This window comes from Sinohyriopsis cumingii, chromosome 1, assembly GCF_028554795.1.
Source record: "Sinohyriopsis cumingii isolate HCF-2022 chromosome 1, ASM2855479v2, whole genome shotgun sequence".
Lineage (NCBI taxonomy): Eukaryota > Metazoa > Mollusca > Bivalvia > Unionida > Unionidae > Sinohyriopsis > Sinohyriopsis cumingii.
The window spans coordinates 170,025,666-170,050,811 of NC_142961.1; the positions used below are offsets into that span (position 1 = coordinate 170,025,666).

General features: G+C 35.6%; 1 protein-coding gene across 3 annotated transcripts in view; it reads right to left on the reverse strand.

Annotated features, from left to right (window-relative positions):
- LOC149808367 (uncharacterized) overlaps positions 1–25,146 on the reverse strand; it is a 214,959-nt gene that overhangs the window by 25,243 nt on the left and 164,570 nt on the right. For 2 of the 3 annotated variants that reach the window (XM_089976241.1, XM_089976259.1), the window contains exons 1-6: positions 20,388–20,567; positions 11,171–12,588; positions 10,249–10,339; positions 6,994–7,166; positions 2,628–2,726; positions 604–676 (exon numbers count right to left, since the gene is read on the reverse strand). In XM_089976241.1, coding sequence (XP_089832367.1) covers positions 604–676; positions 2,628–2,726; positions 6,994–7,166; positions 10,249–10,339; positions 11,171–12,588; positions 20,388–20,463 — 1,930 coding nt within the window. In that variant the 5' untranslated portion in view covers positions 20,464–20,567. Of the gene's footprint in view, positions 1–603; positions 677–2,627; positions 2,727–6,993; positions 7,167–10,248; positions 10,340–11,170; positions 12,589–20,387; positions 20,568–25,146 lie in introns of those variants that run through there. The other variant, XM_089976250.1, reaches the window with a different exon arrangement.

Genomic DNA, 25,146 nt, shown 5'->3' on the forward strand with positions numbered 1-25,146 from the left:
TACTACATGTCTATTTCACAATTACAGACTAGTAAACATATAATTTCAGGATGCTGATGAATTAAAAATTCAGTTTTTAAGGAACCATTGTTAAACTATCTATTCATGGAAAAGTGTCTATAGATCTAGAAAACTGGACCTTCCTACACTGTCCTACTCTCTCTCTCTCTCTCAATCTAAATGTTGACACAAGATAAAACAACTAAATTTATCCATCATATATTTGTGGAGCTAGATGGCGCAAGCAAATCAGGGGATTTCAAGACTTGTTCTCTATTTCAAAAGAGATCACTGCCATCACATCTGTCTGCATGAGTTTGACTCTCAGGCTTAGCCAATGTGGGTACATGAGAAAGCTTGAAAGTAGCTTACCATAGGTTGGTGGTTCTTTCTCGACCACTTATACTGGCCACCATGTATAGTATTGTGTCCTGAAAAATGGCACTAAACCTCACAACAACAACTATAGAATTTCTAAAGTTTTTCCTCATTAACAAAACAACTGAATCTGGGATTGGAAGGCCCACTGTCTGCATAATTAATGTTTGGATGAGTTCTATTTATTCATTATTTACGCTCCATGTCATTTTAACAGTTTCTTACCACTAATGACTCCATTCTCTCCTGTTTCATCTGCTGCAAAGTGAATATGATTGCGCTTGAATCGGCACAGACCCTGCAAGAGTAGAAACTAATTATAATAAATGCTAAATAAAGAATGAAACTAAATGGTTCTTTCAAAAAGCATTTTTGTTTCAGGTCCATTGCACATCCACACTCTTATCAAAAATATCATCTATTGGTAGGACATAAGCTATTAAAAGAAATACCTCCAAAAAATTTTAATTATATAAATGTAAAATATGAGATATTATCTACAAGATTACAGCCAACATCTTTTAAACAAGGTTATCAAAGAAATATTTTTAATGACAAAAACAATAATGTAACTTAACTTACTAATTTATGTTAATTATAGTGCTCACAAGCAAAACAATTTTGTTTTTGAAACTACAAACCCTATATTAGCATTCCCATCACAAGAATACATGTAGTTTGGGGTTCCTTCTAAGAATAACACACACTCTACTGGCATCCTACCAGTTCGTGTCATGGTTTTCAAAGGCACTGATGTTTTATTTCAAATATTTCCATGTTTTGTTAGCCTGTAGGAAGACTGAAGAGTCAACATCAACTTGAAAATGCACTTATTCAGATAAGCAGATGGGAATCACATTGAATTCCTACTGTTTACAATACTTTGTAAGGATAGTATGAGCTTAATTTCTGTGTGCAATAGGAGATAAAAAATAATAACTGACAATTGTTTTATTATGTGTATGTCATGGATACATAAATAAATATAGCAAATTATGTGCAGCATGTGTATTTATTTTAAGAGTAGCATCAACTTGTTCTGAGATTCACCATTAACACTGTGCACCTTGACATGATTATGCCTACCAAGACAATTAAGCAACTTCAAATGAAAATACACATAATGAAATAAAACAGGTCAATGAAATAAATATATTACAGTGCCACTGCTGAAGTTAATAGCAAAGGTATTGTAGAAGCCAATTCACAAGTTTTTGTTCAAGCCATTAATAAAAGATTTTGTTCAAGTTAAATTTTTGTTCAAGTCAATGTTAACATTTTTGCATAAGTCAATGTTAAAGTGTTTGTGCAAGCCTATGTAAAAGATTTTGTTATAGAAAACTGTGAAGTTATTTGTTTAAGCCAAAGTTAAACTTTTTATTCAAGTCAGTGTTGAAGTTTTTTGCTAAAGTCAGTGTTGAAGTTTTTTATTTAAGTCAGTGTTGAATCTTTTGATTATGTTCAATATTAAGATTTCTGTTCAAGTCAATGTTAAGGTTTCTGTTCAAGTCAGTGTTGAAGCTTTTGATTATGTTCAATGTTAATGTTTCTGTTCAAGTCAATGTTAAGGTTTCTGTTCAAGTCAGTGTTCAAGCTTTTGATTATGTTCAATGTTAATGTTTCTGTTTAAGTCAATGTTAACATTTTAGTGCAAGCCAACGTTAAGGTTTTTGTTCAAATTTATGTAAAAATTTTTGTTTACACCAATATTAAAGATTTTGCTGTAGAAACTTTTAAGTCTTTGTTCAAATCAATGCTAAAGTTCCTGTCTAAGTCAATGTTAAAGTTTTTTTCTTCTAGAAAACTGTAAAGATTTCATTCAAGTCAATGTTAAAGTTTTCGTTTAAGCCAATGTTAAAGATTTTGTTCATGCCAGTGTTCATGTTTCTGTTTAAGTCAGCACTGAAGTTTTTTTGTTCAAGTCCATGTTAATCTATTTATTCAAACCAGTAACTCTCTCTCTTTGCCTACCAACATAAATGTGGTAGGCTGAGGCTGAGGCTGAGATGGAAAAGGGGAACACGAAGTGTCCCACTGAACATTTTTTTCCACGTGACAAAAAAGGATTTGATTCAGTTCAATTTATTATTAATCCGACCATCTAGTGTATCTGACAAATTCAATGGCAGATTAAACACAATTAGATTGTATACACTGGCACTGGGGCTTGTAGAGTTTCCCATAATAATTTTGTTTTCAATCTATTGATTATTACTAATGTCTCATATTTATTTGGACAACAAACATACCTGTTTTTTTATACTGTTCCATGCATCATAATATGTCCCATGAAGCACCATAGGTACTTGGTCAGCAGACGTGATTGGGGTCAACTCCAGGTCTTCAACCTAAAAGCCAACTTGAAGGTTAATACAATGTAAACAAGAGTACATTGAATGGCACATTGTATGTACACCTAAGATGAACAGTCTTCTTATATTGACACTAGAAGGCCATGGTTGTCTCTGGAGATTACTGACCAAAGGTCCTTGATAACCTAAACCTTTGATGAAGGTATGCAGTCTTGAACTAAACATAATGTGCAGAAACTAATCTTTTCTTATTTGACTTACCATGACTTTTGACCTTTATACACTAAAATATATAGGCTTCTTTATTACACTAATTGCAAGACATTCAAAGTTTCATCAAGGAATATACTCTAAAAAGCTGTTATGCAAAACTCATTTTTGCTCAGTTACCGTTCTTGAACTTAACATACTGAAGCGACCATTGATTCTGGGGTCACCAAAATCAATGGGTCTCTTCCATAGCTATAGCTCAGACCCTTAATAAACTTGGGTCAAGGAATGTAGTCTAGAACTAAAATTGTGCATACAAAAAAACCATTTTCCTTCTTTCTGTCAAAATAACCTTGATATTTATCCCTTTTACCCAAAATCAATAGACCATTGCCAAACCTTCAGTGCAAACCATACATAAAATTAGGTCAACATGCATGGTCTACAATGAAAGTTATCATAAAAAAAACATTTTTTATCTTTCAGCCAATGACAATGATCTTTGAACTTTTGATCCCAAAATCAAGACTATTTTCTTACCCAACATGTTAGCCAATCATGAAATTAAGTAAAAGTACACTACTGAGAACTGAAGGTTGCATGCAAAATCATTTTTCAGTCAGTTACCTTGAACTTTGACCCCAAAATCTATAGGCTTTTACCTTAATCCAAGTGCAAGCCACTGGCAACATTTAATCTCAGTCCTTCATATTAAACAAAAGATATTTTTCAAAAACTGTATTGTAGATTTTACTTTTCATCAAAAGTGACGATGACCTTTTGATCCTGAAATTGATACACTTGTCCCATAAACAGAGTACAAAACTTTCCAAAAAGTTTCGTCAATGTCTGTGATATAAAACAGAATGATATTGTGCAGAAACCATTCATTCACAGTGGTATTGACCTTGACCCTGAAATCAATAGTCTTCTTCCTTAACCCTAGTGCAAGCATCCATAAAGTTTCCTTGTGGTAGATCGAGGAAAACATGAGTTATTGTTTGGAAATGAAGTTGGCAACAGATGGACGAAGTTAATATGGATTAGTTATTGTGTGGAAATGAAATAGGAAACCTACAGATGGATGAGATATCATAACATTCTCTGCCTTAATGCAGGAGTATTTATAGGTTACTGCATTTGTATAGGAAAATATTAATGAGTGTATCGGATGGATACAAACTTAGGATTGCAGTATATCCGTTGAACAAAAGAAGTTCATATTCTCCCATACAAATTCAGTAACCTTTTTATTATATGCTCATTTTCTTATTCTACATAAGGCTTAATTATACAAACAAAAACACACTACAAGAAACAAAGTAACTGAATTTATGCTGTATTCCAAACTAAATACACAAGCGCAGATGCATCAATACGCAACAATATTAATTCACACATGACTCCACCCAGAGAAATTTGAACTTATTCATGTGTTCGACACCACTTTTGAAAGAAAATGGCAATTTGGTCTACTTAAAATTGAAATTTTGAGTCATACTGTGAATGAATGCACATTGCAACAACTTTCCATTTGGTCTGGAATTCACAGAGTTTGGTATTTTGCAGATTCTACTAAATTTCATGATTATGAACTACATGTAGATTTATCTGTGTCAATTCTACATGAAGTAACATCTGATTTGTGCAGTGAGGGAGAGCATGTGTGTTTCTATTCTATCACTGTATGTTTGGAATCATAATATGGGAAAAATACGAACTCTTTCAATTGTAATTATCAAAAAGATGCTATGGAATATAATGTTCATATCATTTTGAGTGCAGTAAGGAGGATGTTATTGCACTTGGAATGTAGTTGAAATTACAGTACAATTTCAAAATGTGTAATCTAGCTTTAGAACCCATGACACAGCTCATGTAATTCAGATTATCAGCTAAAGAAGGTATGTTTATGCCTTGTCACTTCCATGCTATTTGTAGGGACCCAGCAATTTTATGACCTGTCTGGCATCTATCGCTAGCCTAAATCTGCACCACTGTATCAAAAAAGTTAACACAGAATACTGCAAAGCAGCTGATATGTGACAGTCCATGAAACAGCTGCTTTAGTTCATCCAGAAACAAATTTAATCAACCAAAAGTAAAGTGCCTACTAACAAGTGTACATGATTTGTTAACAAAGTAGTTCCCAATACACTATACTACAATTGGGCACACACGTCATGCACATGCGTGCAATATGAAGATGTTCAATATCATAAAGTATTGTTTGATTCTGACAATGTAAAGTTAACGGAGAAAAAAATGAGCATATAATAAAAAGGTATATCTACAATTCAGTTATGCAGAGAAACACAAAGCATCTAAAACTGAAATACTTCTCCACTTACAATGATAATCAATAATGTCATGATCCGAGAAAACGTAATAAAATTTTCTGTAATTTGAATCAGCTCACAAGGACTTGTTTTCAAACAGAAATCAGTTTTCAACATGCCCAAGTCAGTGTTTCCCTTTACACACATTTGTGCGTCAGGGATGCAAGCTAGAGAAAATGGATGCACACGTTTTGCTGCTGTGCGTTTTATTTTATGCAAAGGATTCACATAACATGATCATGATTTATTTAATATCCAATGCTTTGGATGAGGGATGGCATTGGGTATACTTCAAGCATAGGCATAGTCTGGTTCCCTCCACTGCATGCTCCCTGTGTTCCACACCACTATTCATATAGTGGAGTGCAACGCAGGGAGCATACGAAACAAGGAACCAGACTAGTATAGGCAATGTTATGACGGAGTAGCTTCCCCATATCTCACAAGCTCTCATGTGATTTCCACTGAGCTCATCAAGATGTCCTCCAGATGTTTAACATCAATGTTTGTTGCACTAGAAAGTGATCGCCAGATTAAAATGGCTTGGACTAAGAATGATTAGCGAAGAAAGTGAAAGAAGCAGAACACAAAAGAGTAGCTGTGGATCTGACGTTAATGAAAAACAGAGAACAAAATTCTCTTGACTGGAATACGGTACATCCATTAGGATTACCGGTGTGACTTCTGATTGCATGATTGTGAAGACTGCAAAAGTGAATAATTCTTTCTCGACAGGGTTTAAGAATTAAAATCATCTGCCCTTGTTTGCCACAAGATATCTGGAGAACACATCATCACCCAAGACATTCTTTCACAACAAAGAAATCAGTAAACTTGCTGCGACAAATGCGTTATTTGGATCACAAAGTCAGGAGGTCATTGCAGATTTTGTTGGTTTTTAACTTGCTGCAATAAAAGTTCAAGTGTAACTTATTAGAAACAAGATGAATCATTAGCCTTTTTGATTTTTGGATAAATGTGTTCTAGGATGAAGTACAATGAAACTAATGATAGTATATATTTTACGACAAGCAGTAAGTTAACTGCCACTTGGTTAAAAAGATTTAATTGGCTTTTTGTATTGGCTTATATGTAATGTGTTGGTTTATATTTTTGCTACAAAAAGAATATAAAGAGACTCTTAAAAGTACAACTTTAAACTAAAAGACAGATGAACTAATGAAATTATTCTTTGAATGGACAATGCATTTGTTTGTTAATTGTGCATGTTGGTTTATTTGTATTTTTAGTGAGAGAGAGAGTATGTTGTGCAAGTTGAATATCCTATTTCAAGCTGAAAATGTATGGGTGAGATGAAAATTTGTCAGTACATTTTTGACCCCCAAATTATTTATCTGACCCCCAGTTCTGACACCAAGTTTTTTTTTTTAACCCTCAATTTTACACCCCTGGGGGATACACTGCAAAGTCATAGTTAAAATGTATCCACTCTTTTAAAGATAAGAGTTGGCATTTATCAATATGATCAAGGATTAAGACTTTGATTTCATATTTGGTAACCAAATGAAAAGAGAAACAACTGATTGAATAAGAATATGGTATGAACATAAACAAGTACCACATTCCAAGAGGATATTCCATATGACCAATAATTATAAGTAATCTTTTTGCAATTTCTATTAAATCTGTACTTGAGAAGAAGTTTAAACTACTACTTTGTATCAACTCAACAAAGCTACAAACATATTGGAGATATAGATGTTAATCAATGCCCCCTTAATCAGCCATCCTACCTCCACAGTGTGGCCCTGATTGGCCCGAATCTTTAGATGGCCAGTTCCATCCTCCTTCTGTATTGCAAACCTCTGCTTGTCATTTTGTGCCACTATTCTCAGGACATCCTCTACAGTAAAACCCTCCAGCTTCTGCGTTTTCTTTAAAATTTCATCCACATAAAGAAAACCACCTGAAAATAAAAATAAAAATTGGTTTGCTATTTTCACATTTCTATATGAGTATCATCATGTTTTTTTTACAGATGCTTCACAAAAATTTCTTAAGTCCAGTTTACATGTGCATAATATTTTAACTTTTTTACACACCAGACTTGCATCTATGTCTTCATTTGCTGAATTCTTCCATAATGCCAATATTTACTTTTGATACAAATACCAGGTCCATACAACCATGCGAACAAGTTCAAATGAGAAAAAAAACTCACCTTGTACAATGAGGGTCTAGTCATGCAACTTCAAAAAATGTCCTGATACATTCAGTCATTATTTCAAAGTCAAAATGGTTTACTTTATTTATAAAATGCCATGAAACATAAAGGTTGCAAAACAAAGGTCAAAATAACTGATGTAGCTGGTTACAAGAATTCTAAGCTGCTTTAACTTTATTTTGTTCACTATTCACATATTCATCTAGTATGCTGGATAGTGGCCCTAAAAAATAGAAGCTGAGTGACATCACTAATGGTATGTGTTACTATATGCAAACAGCCCCTAAAGTGGTTAAAATGAGTTCATTTGAATAGTACTTTCATAATTTCATCTTCCATTCTGCCATTTAGGGGAATGTTGTGCATTTAATTCATCCTCAAAATGTTAGGGTGCTCATAGACCACACCGGTGGCCTAGTGGTTAAAAAGCCAAATCACACACACACTCAGGGTGCTCATATATTGTAATGTTAAAGATATGTTGCAATGTTAAAAATGCTGCCATGTTGTCAAACATCTTTTATTCTTCTTTTAAATAATATGAGACTCCAACTTTTGACCTGACTTCCCATTGTGCAATTTCAGTAAACTGTCTCATATATTTTGTTTGGTTTCATAAAGTGATTTCCTTTTTTATTATAATTAAAGGAAACATGATGTTTGCAAATTATGATGCAGACGACAGTAGTGTGTGACTACTGAAGATCACCCACCCCTTTTAGGCCTATATCAACTACTTGCCATTTCTATTGGGTGTATTGAAACCACAGTAAAAAAAACTCTATTCATCCAATTTTCTGGCATTTGGCATTAATATATTTTTAGGTGCAGCACAAGATGGGGCCCTAAGTGGCCAAGTGGTCAAAAGCGCTTTCTGTTACGGATCACTGCCATCTCACCTCTGTCTGCGTGGGTTCGAGTCTCGGATTCGGCTAATGTGGGTATGTGAGAAAGCTTGCCAGTAGCTTCTCGTGGGTCTGTGGTTCTTTCTGGGGTTTTCCTGGGTTTTTCCTCCACCATTAATACTGGCCACCATGTATAGCCTATCATGTGCTGAAAAATGGCATTAAACCCTAAAACAACAACAACAACAACTGCAGCACAAGATACAACCCAAGAAGCCATTTGAAAATAACTTTAAGACAAAATTTACAAATTTACACCAAGAGACTAATGCCCTAGTGGCTGAAATAAACTTTCAGGCTTCCAAATTAAGTCCATTTCTCCTGTCTTTTAATTATTTGTTTTACTGTAGAGTATTGAAACCACCTCAGTCATTCTTGAGAATCTGCAATATAAGAATCTCTGGTATAACTTTTGACCTTGACTCCAATCCTTGAACCTGATATCAGGCACAGAAGGTCACTGAACTCATCTCAGATTCTGTCAAGATATACCTACATGCTAAGTTTGGTTAAATCGATAATTAATATTAAAAGCAAAAATGTAAAATAATGCTACTGAACTGACATCACATCTCTTGTTTTGTCATGTTGGTAGTCAAATCTGTGCTACTGTCATTCAGAACTAATAACAGTGCAAGGGTGTTTCAGAAAAAACAACAATGTCAATGCCACCATTCACTCAGGAAAAGTGGTAAAAAGACTGTTTACATGGTCACTGAGTTTGCCAATACATAAGTCAGATAAACACCATTTTCATTCAGAACAATTATGTATTGCTATAGTGTTCAAGAGAATTGCCTTTAATAGATATTCACAATGGAGCAGCCACTTTGGGAAGTCTAATCATATCTGCACCTTTTTCATCTAGGACCAACTACATACTGCAAGAAGTATTGGAGTAAATCCCTAAGTTAACATAGCTGCTGTGCATGAAAAGAAACGAAAACAAAATTTTGTCAACATGGTCAAGTGGCAATTATTGTTTAAGTTCAGACCAGAAAGCACTTGCACGCTGAACAAGCTATTTATTATGAGAAATGTCTCAGTTGGACCTTTGTCACAATATAACCATCTATTCAGGGGCAGTGATAAGAAGATTTTCAAGATAGCCATAACAGCCTTAGGAAGAGATATATCTGCACTTTTTTCAATAGGATGAACCACATACAGTAAGAAGTGTTTTAGTTAAAGCCCCTTACATATACAACCATTATTCGAGTGAGCTAGCAAAAATAATATTTTCAATATGGCTACCATGATTGCCATGTTGGCATTCTGATCAGCAACATAGCTTGGACAAACTATATGTAAGAAATCTTTCTGTGAAAACCTCATACTAATATGATCATCAGTTAAATATATGTAGCTATAAGATTTTTACGATGGCAATAATGGCAGGCATATTAGCAGTCGGATCAGCACCAATTTCATTTCAACCAGATTCTATAAGACGTCTTTAAGTGGAATACCAATGTCAATATGACCAAAGTGTTCTTGAGAAGCAGCAATAACAATTTTCATGGTGGCTGCCATGGAAGCCATATTAGATGTCCAAGGGGACAATTTTTGCTTATGATAAACTAAACCATGGGATAAATGTGTGAAGTTTCATGATGAATCCTCCTAATATTTCAGGAGTACTGAAAACAAACTTGTACTAATGGATGGATGTCATTTGGATGCCAGATGACTGATGACAGGCAATGAACAGCAAAATAAGCTGGTTAACATGAATAATATGTGATAGTAAGCTTAAAATGCTTCTTTAAGAATTGTCAACACCTATAATATGTAGCAATTTGATCAAAAGCTGCCCTGCAATATGTGAACATAAGTTAAACAAAAAATGTTACAGGACATATGATGCTGGTCAAACTCCTTTGTTAAGTAATGAAGAAATGAACCAGTAGGAGCCTAACCTGGCATTAGTTTGAACTTTAGCTTCTCTGCTCCATGCCTCAGGAGGAAGGACAGCGTTTTGGACAAAAATATATCATCTTTGTCATCAACCTATAAATAAAAAAGACCATGGTCTACATTTCAATCCCATGTGAACTTTTCTTTGAAGCTACATCTATGTTTGTACAAAAATATGACTGAATGACCCGTAGAATGACTAGTTTTCATTTTTATGGGATATTCTAAATATAAACAGATTTCATCAGAAGATATAAGTAAACAACAGAAACACTGCCTAAAGCTTTTATGCAAATCTTCTATGCCACAATGTCACAAGGTCAAAGGGTTAGATATCACAAAGTATGAACAGAATCCATAATGGATTAATGAAATATAAGCAACTGGGAAAAGATAATTGAAACCAAACTTTAATTCAAATCTTAGGACTTGTGACTTTGTGCACAAGGTGTGAGTGCTTTAAAATAAAAGTTAAAAAATATTGTATGTATAAATAGAATTCATCGAGCGATTAATAAAACATTGGGAAAATATAAATCTTTGATGAAAACCATGTCAATTCTGTTGATGCCTTTGTTATGGCTGCCACTATCTATAAGGTCATCACAGTCTGAGTCATCCATTAAAATGAGTTACCCAAATGTCCAATCTGATTAAAAGGGAGAACATCAACATAATGGTTATCTGACACACACAGATGAAAGCTCATTTTCTGCTGGCCATATAATTCACTTTCAACTTTTTTGTTTAAATAGCCTATTATATAAAACATTACAGGTATGTTGCAAATTACATTTTTCACAAGAAACAGTTTAAAATACATCATATAAATGACCAAATAAACCTTAATCAAAAGAAGTTTCAAGTACCCCAAAAAATCACTTTATAATACATGTCATACAGAACATTACAAAGCATCTTTACCCTGTTTCTCTTCCTCTGCTGTTGATCAAAATTATCTCTCCTGAAACCACCACCAGATGATGCCTGTCTGCTGTATCTACCATCCTGGCCAGAATCCATCTGCCCCTGGTAACTGTGTGATCTATTTTCTTGATAATGACCTCCCAAGCTATCTTCACCTTTCCTCCAGCTCCTTTGATTAGGTCCATGTTTATTCCATTGTCCTGAGTCATTTCCATAACTTTGACCCCTATCACTGCCTTTCTGTGAGTCTTTCTGATGAGAACCTGGTTGAGTCCTCTGTATGGAGTCATTTCCATGGCTCTGACCTATATCATTCCCTTCCTTTGAATTTCCTTTATTAGAGCTAGGTTGAGTACCCTGTACATGATCCCCTTCCTTGCCTTTCTGTGAGACTTTTTGATCAAAGATTGGTTGAACCTCCTGAGAGTCTCCTTTATAAGAGCCTGGTTCAATCCCCTGTTCAAGCCCTTGAGCTATAACACCTTCAGTGCCTTTCTGCGAGTCTATTTGATCAAAGACGGCTTGAAACCCTTGTCTAGAGTCATTTCCATTATGTTGACCCCTATCAATATTTTCCTGTGAGTCTCCTTGATAAGAAGTAGGTTCAGCCCCTTGTCCATGGCCCTGAGCCCCACCACTGCCTTCCTGTGAGTCTCCTTGATAAGAGTCTGGTTCAGCAACTTGTCCATGGCCCTGAGCCCAACCACTGTCTTCCTGTGAGTCTCCTTGATAAGAAATAGTTTCAGCCCCTTGTCCATGGCCCTGAGCCCCACCACTGTCTTCCTGTGAGTCTCCTTGATAAGAAATAGGTTCAGCCCCTTGTCCATGGTCCTGAGCCCCACCACTGCCTTCCTGTGAGTCTCCTTGATAAGAAATAGGTTCAGCCCCCTGTCTATAACCTTGAGCCATATCACCTTTCATGGAGTTTCTTTGAGCCATATCACCCTTTTGGGAGTCTCCTTGATTGGGACCGGATTGTGCCTGCTGTCCATGACAATGAGTCCTATTGCCTTTCTGTGAATCTGTTTGATAAGGGTCAGGCTGCACCCTCTGTTGATGACTTTGAGCCCTGTCAACTTTCTGTATGTCTCCACGATGATGACCTGGTTGTGCCCCCTCTCTGTCATCATTTCTATGACCTCTACTTTGACCTCTACCAGCACCTCTCATCTCAACATGTGGATATGAACCAGGTTGTCCACGGTTATTTCCATAATTCTGATATCTTCCAGCATTGCTGAATTCACTACCCTGTACTCCATTATCCTTGGGAGCTTCAGACCGAGGAAAACGTTTGGAAAAACCTTCCGTAAGTCTCTCTCCATATTCATATGGTCTTGCACCGCCTCTTCCCCATTTACCTTGTCTTTTACCACCTCCACGACCGTATTCCGTTCTCTGAGAATAGGATCCAGCTTTTTAAAAAATAAAAAAAAATTTAAAAATTTTTTGGGCTAAGAACAGTGGAAATTTGTTGATCTGAAATCTTAGGGAAAAATACAACAGCATTGATGAACAGGAGTTCCAACAAATGCATTTGAGTTAAACCAAAATCTATATATGTAGGGATACACATATCATTTAGATAAACTAAATTACCAATGAATAAATTGCAGATCATGAGGTACAAATTGTTCACATGGCAATGAACTTAGATTTCAACACCTACATGTACACAGACTCCAATGAACTGCCTCCACTACATTTCATGTGCTATATTATCTTTTCTTTTGCAGTCAGTCTTATTAAAATGACAGCTGTTGGTATAATGTACCAAGGTGATAATAGTTTTTTTCTGTTAAACTGACCTTAAAACTCCAATAGTCACCTATTTTTCTTTGTGAGAAATAGTGCAGTTCACCTCCTTATTTTCTAATCAAATACAACACATTTATAGAAATGCATATGGAATAATTAACAGCATGTTGTGTTCAAATCAATGACATATATATATAGGATTCCAACCACATACTGATAAGAACAGTTACACCGAGCAATTGATATGTAAATCTAGAGACAAAGGACTAACATTTGTATTCTTTGTACCCCTAAAAATTTGATACTTGATGACAAACATGACTTTTATTTAAATTTCCACAAATAATTATTAAATGAGGATTAAAAACACTCCCAACATTGATATTTATTCCCTGCATGAAACAAATTGTGCAAGAACACATAATATAGGCAGTCAAGAGATTATGGAGGGTAAACAAAGCTATTACTTCTCAAAGAAACGTAAAGAACTAATTGTTCCATTAAATAAATCACCATACTAAACACTATGCTCACATAATACTGATTTTACTCTTTTCCTTCTTCATTTGCTGAACTAAGTATTTTCTTATGCTGTCTTGATGGTCATGATTAGAAAATGTGTATCGAAAGAGTTATTTTTGACACATTGGAATGAAATAACTTTTAAACATTTTAAAACAAAGCAGTCACAGGTTGTATTTCTTATCAACTATCTTCGTGTGATGAGCCTTCAAGAAGTTCTGCTGAGAACCTTGTGAAAGGAAAACAATCAAGCCATTAAAGACTGTCTGAATCTACAGGCAAATTGTTAGCAGAATGAATCATTATTTTTGGCAACAGTAAAAACTAACATTATCATGAATGAATGTGAAACTTATTGTGCAGGTTATTAAAGACAATTCTATCTACAGCAAACCACTGCTAATATCATATATAAAGCACACTTAAAAAGTCAAACACTGATCACATCAATACCATGGACATGCACTAAAACAATTTAATCAATGTTAATCCAATTCCCTTAAGAAAAGTATTTCTATTTCTTTGTCTCAGCAAAATGCCTGTTTTAAAAAAGTCATTAAACAAATTAGAAGAAACTGAAGGAGGTATTTTACAGCCACATAGATTTCTGTCAGCAAATGAACATTTGAGAATTCAAAAATTTCTATGAAACATCAATAAAACTGTTGTGCTGAATTTAAAAATCATTTAACCAATACACGAATATACACTTTGCCCCCAGTTATGAACAATGATGTTTTCTGCACACTGAAAAGCTCCAAAGGTCTGGGTATCAATAACATAGCAGATAGATGCTAAACATGAGGTCTGAAAGAGAAAAAAAATGAAAAAAACACCAGACTTTAATTTAAAAATCATCAAACTTAAATTAATTCAAGAAAGAATCCACACAACAATTCTTTAATTTTATCAACATATTTTTCCATACATTTGAAACCTATATCATATCATTGATGAGGACCTGTTCTTTTTTTCCAGGATTCTACGACATTTTTCATTCTTAAATAAATATTTCCTGGTACAATATTGTGACTAACACTTTGGCCATTTTTGCAGCATATTCTCTCAGCAGGTAGGTGGCTAAGTCTTACCTGTAAGACCTGGATGCTGATATTGATGTTTTGGGCATCAAGGTCTCACTGCCCCAATAACGGCATTGTATAGCATGTTCCGATGTTGTTTAACATCGGAACAACAAGACACATTTTCAGGAATATCTCAAACACTTGGCAGCCCATATCGGTGCTTTTCTACAAATTAAAGTTATAATGTTTTAGTCAGACTTTACTTACTCTGAGGTATTTTTACTACTAAATTCAAATTCCCACACAAGCATATGGATATGTTTTCAACTTCCATTGGCCTACATTTCATTTGGTTTGAATGCGATGGAAGCTGTGAATACTAAAATCAGTTAAACAATTTTGTCATTCCTGGCTTCCATTGCATTCCAGCCAACTGAAATGTAGGCCAATGAAACTTGAAAACAGGTCCATTTCTTTTGCGAGAATTTGAATTTATTAGAGTAAGTAAAACCTGACTAAATGATTATGACTTTAGTTTGTGGAAAATCGTCATTATTGGCTGCCAGTTGTTTGAAATATTCCTGAAAATTTTACTTTTGTTACAATGTTAGTTGACAGCAAAACACGCTACACAGCAGCGTTACTTAGACAGTAAGACCTAGACGCCCAAAACATAAATATCATCGTCGAGGTCTTACAGGTAGGACCAGCAGGCGGCATGCCTTGAACATTCTTGATCTTGGTAGACATATACAGCATTTTATCAAAAGGATTCACTTCATTTTTCAAATCATAGAGATTCCCAATCTCAAGTTGTCAAGGACCCCAATGATGCTTTCCAACTACACATACTGACCGTATAAGACAAGTTTTATCTGTAAAATACAAAGATTGTGTTTATCTTGACAGATTTAAAAGCTTTTAATTTTTTTAAAAATTATTTTCAAATAGATAGCAAATAGAAAGCAATATCATATAGATAATTGTGCAGAGAATTAACATTTTGTTTTTATTTAGATTTATACCTTTAATTTTTTATTTATGTTTTTAAGTACATATTTATTTGTGGTTGTTTTCCTTCAAAGTTTCATACATACTAATCATAATTCTTTGGTCTCTTTTAGCTTGCGTTCTCGCTCAGAATTTGCCTTCTTATGAAAAATAACCTGGGGTAAATCCGACCACTATACAGAACATTGCATATTATTGTTATTTGTCATTATGGTTTTTTTTAGCGAGAGAAAGCGTTAGTTAAGATTAATATGTTACTGAAAGCTATACAAATCTTGGATGACTGATGCCCGACTAGGGTGCTGAATAAAATATTTCGTAAATGCCCATCACATTGTGTGAGAAAATTTGTTAACAATTCCTGTCTCATGTTTATAAATGTCTTCTGATAGAATTCATAAGTCAAAGAAGTACTTTGGGTAATGTCAATACATGTTATATAATATTAAGACTTTAGACCAATTCTGAAACAAAGAAACTACCTGTCCTTGAATTAGCCATTGCTTTATGGTCAAACTCACGCTTACTTCCTTTGAAGAACCTAGCCACGTGGCGAGAAACTCTGTTTGTTTACAATTAGCAGTGATGCTGCCAGACAGCTTAGGCTTAGAGGCCAGAAACTCGACATTATAACACCTCAGTGATACTACTCCAGACCATTTTCAAAGAGACCACTGGTATCCAATCAGAACTAAGATAGTCAAATTTTGGGTGGGTTTCTCATGCAGCCAGAGATTATTCTGTTACTGTCATTCTGAAAGAATCAGTGCATGTCTGGACATTGGCAAGAGCAGATCATAGGGAAGTTGGAGACACTAGACTGCACTCCAAGTGCCGAAGTTGCGAGCTCGTTAAAAGGGCAGGAAAGGGAGTTCTAGAAACTTAGGAGGCGATTGGAACAAAGGCATCTGTGGTAAAATATCTTCACCCAGATCTGTCTCACTTTCCTAACTAGGTGTCGTAAGACTTGTACATTATGTGTATTTAATTTAGTAGAAATTTAATCTTCCATGTATAGCTGAATTATCAACATGTCGTAATGTAGTATATGGTGAATTAGTAATATTCAAGATAAATGTATGTAGTAGTTGGGATAAAACTGAAGTGGATGGTGTAATCTGCTATGATGGTGCATCATGATGCAGAACTGAATTTAATAGGGAGTAGTGTTAGATCTTGTACTTGTTTGTATTTGAATATATAGTTGTAAATTGTGCAAAGGAATATTACCGTTGATAGTTCACTATATAGAGAATTAGGGATATGTACGTATGTATCAGAAGTCATGATATTATTGTTTTTATAGTCTTTATTATAGAACAAGCGTGTGTGGAATATTTAGATGTGAGTGTATGAGTTGACCTAATGATTTTATTGCCATTATATTGATGAAAGGTTTGTGAGAGAATGTTAATTCTCCTGTGTTCGAACAAGGAGGCACAACTGTATGTCCCTTCTAATCCACAGGAAGCTTTCCAGGTGAGATCAGATACCACCTGAAGATAAGTGAGGAGAAGACGTGGAGAGATATGCAGTTGTCCGAGGAAGGAGGGCCGGAGATGGAAACGAGGGTACCGGAAGTACCGACAAGGGCAGAGAGAATGGAAATGAGGGTACATGAAGTACTGACAAGGAGGGCCATGAGAAGGGAAATAAGGGTACTGAAAGTACCGACAAGAGCCAGGAAACGGAACAAAGGTACCAGAAGTATTGAAAGGAATACAAGGTGGAAGTTACAGATGAGTAACATAGAAGGGTCACGGGAAGGAAACACTCTCAACTTTAATTTCGCAGGATGAAATAATTGGCAATTTGGATAGGTCGTGTATTGACTGGAAGCAATTGCAATGAAAAATTGTCCTGTAAATGTGGAATACTGTGATATAATTTATTAAACTGTTATACCTTTCACCTTATTAATTTTATATTTTAACACCTATACCACTGACTTTGCTGACTGTGGGCTAGGAGCTATCTAACCTTTAAATTGTCTGTCCTTCTCTGGGGTTTGTAATAATTCCATAGGGGGCACATAACAGCCACTTTCTGAACTCGTGCGAAAGAGAAAATGCCGAGTCGATTACATCATTTTGTCACGCAATGCCCTCTTCGCCTGGAAATATCTTTACAAATTTGCATACGCATTTGCACAAATAAAAACAAAGAACACAGCATGTAATTTGCATATCTTTGTTGCAAACAGCAGGAAGTACATCTACGGTCGAGTGTTACAAAACACCCAAATCCACTCAAATCCACCCAAATCCACTGAAATCCACACCAAACTGCATTGTGTCTATGGTCTCACCTATAAATGACAATGCTGTCCCCTCCCCCAATTTTTTTGTTTTAAAACTTCGTGTTCTTGTGTCGGGTTGATCAAAAATAAATACAAATGCAATTTACTAGTATTAAATCTTTCGACTTATAAATGACAAATCGCTCCATCGCATAACTTCATCGCTCGGCCAAATACTACATGATGGAGAGATGGAGCAATTAGTCTTAACAGGATTCCATATAAATGACCTATAAAATATATAAATGACCAGAAACAAATGTTGCAAATATTTTATTGTCATACAGAAGTGGTTTTTCTCTGTTTGTCTGTCTGTCTGTCTGTCTCTCACACACACACACACTCCTACATAATTAACTTGATTCGTTATTATATTGATTCGGTATTAAGATGGTGAAAAAGAATAATCTGTAAGTAGATTACTTTCTCCAATTGGTCATTTATAATATTTTTTAGTCCGTTCTGATGCTGGCTGTTTCATCTGGCCTGGCTTTTTTCCAACATTTTCGGAAGCCTTGAGACACTTAAAGTCTAGGTTGCTGGCACTGATATATCTGGATTTTGTTGTTGGTGGTGGTTTTGCCAGCATAAATTTGTGTATATGCCGGTCTTTCTCCATTTTTGGCATACCATGCCATACTAGTTATGGAATAACATGCTGTTCCATTGAAGGTGCTAGACGCCAGTCTCCTTTGCTATAAATAGCACATCTGAGAAACAGAATTTGGTTTTTCATAATAGTTCCGATCTCTTCAATAAGTTCTGAGAACTTGTTTCTGTCCCAATTAACTGCCGCCTTTAACTTATGGTTCATGGACTCGCTGTTATTATTTGTCCATGGTGCACTGATTACTCCTTCGCGTAATGGACGGAAAACATAAGTGTTGATTTTGCCCAACACAAATCTTTGCCAATATGACTTGAAAACTGGAAATTGTTGTAAATAGGGTTCCAAATTTTGACATCTTGAATCAAATTCCGTATCATCCGAGGCAAATATTATTCCATCATTTTTTCCAAAAATAATTTGGAGTATTCTTCTACGGGCCAGTACACATGCCTCATTTTCTTGAAGATGTCATCATACATTGTCATGAATGTGTTTGGTACATAAAAAACATTTTGCTGTAACAACTGATCCAGGCCTCTGTATTGTCTTACTACAAGAGTCATGCATCCACAGGATTGTATATAAAAATTTTTAAAAAAGGCCACAAAGTTGCAAAGATTTAGAAAAAAATTAAAAAGTAGCATTACGTATATATTGTAGTTTTCCTTTCTAATATCTTGTCTCTTCAATTTCCTTCCCTTTAATTCTTTCATGACACATATTTATTATCACTATTGATTTTATTAAAACCACCACAACCCTGAAATAATCTTCACTTGGTTTATCTAGTATGTTTTGCGTTGTATATAAATTCCCATAACATGTCTAGATCATTTTGCATAAATATAATGTCATTCCTCAATTTCTGTCTCAATTCGTCCCTTGTTGTCTGTCTGTTAATTGTTTTTCTCTTTGTACTTTACAAAAAGTTTTCAAAATTTTAATATCCAATGTTTTTTCTCCAGATTACACTACCTATAGCCTTTACATAGATTATATCAATCAGTGTTGTTGAATGGTCGAGCGTGACCTTAATCCGATTACAATTACATAACAGCTTTGAATGTGATGACAACTGATTTAATTAACTGCTGATCTTGTTTATTTATCAAAGGAATCTACTATTCTGTTCATTATATCACATTTGGGTTTTATTGGTTTTTTATTAGTACAATGTCGGAACTGATACTCATCACGTAAAATTTAATTTGGCTGAATAGAGATTTTGTTAAACATCTGGCTCCGAGTTTGAATAGAAATATAACAGTGAAGAATTAAAGCATAGAATTAAAATTATACACCAGTATATAATATGTGTATGTATCTTATTAAGTACGTCTTCATTTGTGTCAGTCCGTGCGCCTAATGCCTGCCTATACGAATGTTTTCCATATAAGCAAATAAGTCATAACAATCTTAAACAAATTTGATATCAATTTATAGGTTTCTCATCAGTCTAAATCGATCTAACCCAATAAAACTGTAAAAACGCAAACTAAAAGAGTTGTTAGTTTTTGCTCATTATCACTTGCGACTTGACCAATCTTCACATCCTTGCTATGTGCTTCTACCCTTGCCTTTTTTGCGATGGTACCACATATTTCGAAGCTAACACTATATATTTGAAGCATAAAATTAAAAATATACAAACCGGGGAAGGGGAGGGGTGCATTGCAATTTAAAGATGAGATGGCAGACACAATGCGATTTGGTATGGATTTGAGTGGATTTTGGTGGATCTGGGTGTTTCGTAACACCGTCTACGGTCGAAATTTCCCTACTGGTCGGAATACCCATTTTAACCTAGCATATTAATAAACCACATCACGAAGTAAATTCTTATACTTAAAACGAAACAAGAAGCAAATATGTGACAACACCCACAATACTATACATCCCGCTTAACATTAGCACTGCTCCATCCTACAACTGAGCAGCTAATTTTTAGACTGTGGACAAGTTTCTGTTCAAAGTAACATAAAGCTTCACCTTGATTATTGTACGCCATTGTCACTCTTACTACAAGTCCTCCTGAGTTTTTCAGACTGACAGACCTCCGAAACATGAATTATAAAGATACTTCATTCTATGAAATCCCACGTGAAGTGACGCAGTGTTTCCAGGAATATCAAACGTGTCAGTGCAAAATTTCCATATCTAGTTTCGATTTCTGTATCATTTCGAGTAATGTCCCTTTTAACGTGAACAGAGCACAACTATACCTACAAACATATCCGTTTACTTCCAGCACTAGGTCGAACATCAACAAACCCGTCCGTCCATTGGTAGCCCAGAAAAAAAGTTGGGGCCTAATATTAAAGTGCCGTTGCTATGAAGCTAGTGAAGAAATGTTATATACTGTAGCATTATTTTTCTTTTCTTCTAATATTTAAAAAATGTAAATGCTAAGTTTTATCACAACTAAGTATTTAAGTCTACACTTGGTGTTTGTGTGTGTGTGTGTGATTATGATTTTTTTTTTTTCAACGTAGCTTTAACAATTTGTCAGTCATATCGCTACGATGTCTGCAATGTGGCAGTTTATAGTGATGTCTAGCACTGGGGCATCATGTCGCAGACATGTAGCATGATGTCCCACCCAGTCACATTATCCTGACAGCAGGCCGACCAGTCCTAACACTATAGAAATGTAACTGTAAACTATAAAACGTTGAATTGATTCATGTATAAATGAACAAAATAAAACCTGCTAAATCACCTGAAATTCAAACTTCGGCTCACAATAATAATTATATTGTCAAAGTTATGATTTGTTCTATGGCTCACAACATCGATGTTTTTACTCAGTATACTTTGGTAATATGTAATGTAGTGAGTCGATAACGAAAATGAAATGGAATGGAGGTCGTATCAAAGTCAACAAAGCCTTTACGTTGTTCAGTGGTAAATGATATAGTTTAAATAAAGTTTAGTCCTTATCATCGGTAAATCAACCTGATGTATAACGTTGTGTAATGTGCACTATAACCAATTCTCATCTCTGCTTTTTCCTAGTGCTGCCAATTTGATGTAAAATCGTACATAATTTAAGAAAAGAATTAACAGAAAAGTCATATTAAACAGTTATTTTAAGCATATATGTCGAAATTATGATTTAATTGGAACTGGTACGTCACTGACAAACACATTCATGTTCACTTATTTGTTCGCTGATTAGCCACGTGTAAACTTCCAGCCATAGCAGGGTCTATTTCTCTTTTTCATATATATATAATAATAATAATAATAATAATGAGGACTTTGTATAGCGCCTAGTCTTTAGAAGCTCTAAGCTCTTTACAACATTAGACAACACCTATAAGATAAAAAACATATAACGATATGATTACAAAAACAAACACTATGAAATTAGAAAACATAAAAACCACGCTGAGAATATTTAAGGTAGGAAACATTATTAGGTCTTTAAGTTTGTTCTTGCAGTCGAAATAAGTGAGTTTTGAGAGCACTCTTGAATGGGATCACTGTGTCTTTGTGTCTAAGTTCAGTGGGCAATTCATTCCACGTTGCTGGGCCCTGGTATACAAAAGAACGCTGTCCATATGACTTTGTTTTCATTGTGGGAATAATGAGTATACGATTGTCAGAAGAGGAGCGTAAGTATCTTGCTGGTGTGTACACATGAGTGAGGTCGGATAGGTATGTTGGACTAGAGTCCGACAGTGAAACGTAGCACAGAGAACAAATTTTGTGTTTGATTCTGGATAGAATGGATAGCCAGTGTAGGGTACAGAACAGCGGGGAGGTGTGCTCTTATCCTGGTACTCTAAGTATGATCCGAGCAGCTGTGTTTTGAACTTTTTGAAGTTTCTGGAGCAGATACTGAGATGAAACAGACATAATTGAGTTACAATAGTCCAGTCTTGAAAGTACTAATGAACACACAAGTGTTTTAGTGGCATCAACTGAAATATATTTGCGAATTGAGCTGATGCGCCTCAGCTCAAGATATGCAGTCTTGCATATGTTCATGACGTGTTGGTGCAATGTGAGAGTACTGTCCAAGAGTAACACCTAGGTTTCGTACTGATTGTGTGAATTTAATGTTGGTGTTGCTGATATTTATTGTTTGAGGTAAAGGATGTGAATGAGAAAGTCTTTGTGTTGTGATCAGAATGGCCTCAGTTTTATCATCATTCATCTGCAGCTTGTTACATGTCATCAATGATTTCACATCAGAAAAGCACCTCTCTACATCTTGGACGGTAGCATCAACTTAAGTTGGCTGGCTAGATTTGTATATTTGGGTGTCATCAGCGTACAATTGGTACACTGGATGATGATCTATAACACTTGAGAGTGACTGAGTGTATAGAATGAAGAGAACAGGTCCAAGAACAGACCCCTGTGGAACACCACAACATAGATCAACTGGGCTGGAGTGTATTCCATTTGCAGATACAATTTGTGTCCTGTTGACCAAGTAGGACTTGAACCACAGTAAGGCTGTATCATGAGTGCCAAATACATGCTGGAGACGGTGAAGTAATATTTAATGGTCTATTATGTCAAATGCTGCAGACAAATCAAGTAGGGTGAGGACTATAATCTTTCCGCTATCCAACGCAGAGAGAATGTCATTAACTACTTTTAGAAGAGTAGTTTCAGTACTTTGGCAAGAGCGATATGCAGATTGTACATTGATAAAAAGACTGTTTGAATTCAGATGAGATACAAGCTGGGATAGAACAACCTTTTCTAAGATTTTTGATATAAATGGGAGATTAGAAACTGGGTGGTAGTTCTTTAAATCGTTATGATCTAGTGTTGGTTTCTTCAGCAGAGGCTTTACAGTGGCAGTTTTGAAAAATGATGGGAATTCCCCGGATGAGAGAGAGGTATTAATAACATCAGTTAGAAAGGCAATACAGGATAGTAGTGAAGTGGGATACTCTAGGGACAATGGGAATTACCATTACAGGACCCCTTGGGACAATCTGGGGACTATGTAAATTTAACATGGGGAAAAATCATGGGTCACTCTGGGGACTATGTCAATTTAACATGGGGAAAAATCATGGGTCACTCTAGGGACAAGGGGAAATGGAACAGGGGAGAGGGATATAAAACACACACACACACACACACACATTAAATAAAAAAGGGGTAGGCAATTGAAAGTCTATCTCTTTTCGAGAGATGTGGGTGGCCCTGAAAAGGGCCTTTGGGTTTATATATGCCTTAACATAAAGGGCATCTGTGACTTCTTCTTGTCCTTAGGCTTCGTCTCACTGTAGGACCGTAAATCAGGACTCTTTTGAGGCATCCTTGCCTCTCCACGTAAATCCTACGTATCCTTAGGTTGCTGGCGGTCCTATGGACAACTGTCCATTCGGATCGGACATACATCGGTATGTCCGTCCTGAACATCATCGAAGACACAAGGGTTGATGATTCGACTGTGGTCCACATCTTGAGAAGCCGAGAACAGGTGAATCAATGCAGTGAACTGCGCTTATTTATAGGTACAGGAAGGATTGAAACGGATTGAGTTCATTGACCAATCCAAACACGCGTTACAAAATTCAGTCAGCCCGCATCCAATCCGAAGAGAACAGTCTGTGACGTCAGTAGTGAATGGGGGCACTTTACGTACAATGGGAATTAGCATTACAGACCCCCCCCGGGTTAGATTACGTACAATGGAAATTTAACATGGCGAAAAATCGTGGGTCAGATTACGTACAAGGGGAATTAACATGGCGATAAATCGTGGGTCACTCTACGTACAAGGGGAATTTAACATGGGGAATAGAGTTTGGGCTTGTTTAGGGACAAGGGGAATGGAACATGGGATTTTTTTTTTTTAAATTTTAAAAAAATTTTTTTAAAAAAAAGGGGTAGGCAATTCAAAGACTATCTCTTTTCGAGAAATATGGCTGGCCCTGAAAAGGGCCTTTGGGTTTTCTTCTTCTAATTTCTTCTTTTCCTCCACCAAGTTCTTATTTTATCTCCTACACTCTTCTTCTCTTTCTTTTTTTTCTTCTCCTCCTCTTCTTTCTTCTTCTCTTCCTCCTCTTCTTTCTTCTTCTTTTCATTTTCTTCTTCTTTTTCAATTTTTTCGTTCCAATTGCTTATTCTTATTCTTTCCTCTTCATCCTCCTTCTCCTCCTTGATCTCTTTCATGACACCACTAATCTTGTCCTTTGCTTTCCTTAAGTTATTAATTTCCATCTTCACACGATGGGGACTATAGGAATAATGGTCTTCAACCAGTCTTAATAGCATCTGTTCCATTATTCCTAAGTTGTCTAAAACGTCTTGCAAGGTTTGTAATTTGTCCATTTGGTTTGACGCCATCTTCTTTGTATTCTTTGCAGAATGGTTTGAACAACTAATACTGTGGGTTCTTATACTTAAAGCGCGTACGTGAAGGAAAACATCCCCCTAAAAACATAAAATGGATCTTACCTAGATGATGACCAAACAACGCGCGGACGTGAAGGAAAACATCCCCCTACTTTCTCATTTCATATAATATAACCCTAACTATACTCTCCACATTTGCTAAAAAACCCATAATCTACTATTCACACAAACATACCTTTACTCATACAAACACACAAACACACTAACACATACCCTCACATTTTTTAAAAAAAGAGTTAGTGTTTATATACACACTACTCTACCTACACACATTGGCAAATTAATAGTTATTTCTTTTCTAGAGTATTGGGTAGCCCTGAAAAGGGCTGTTTTGTTTGGAACTTCATGGGCACCTGGT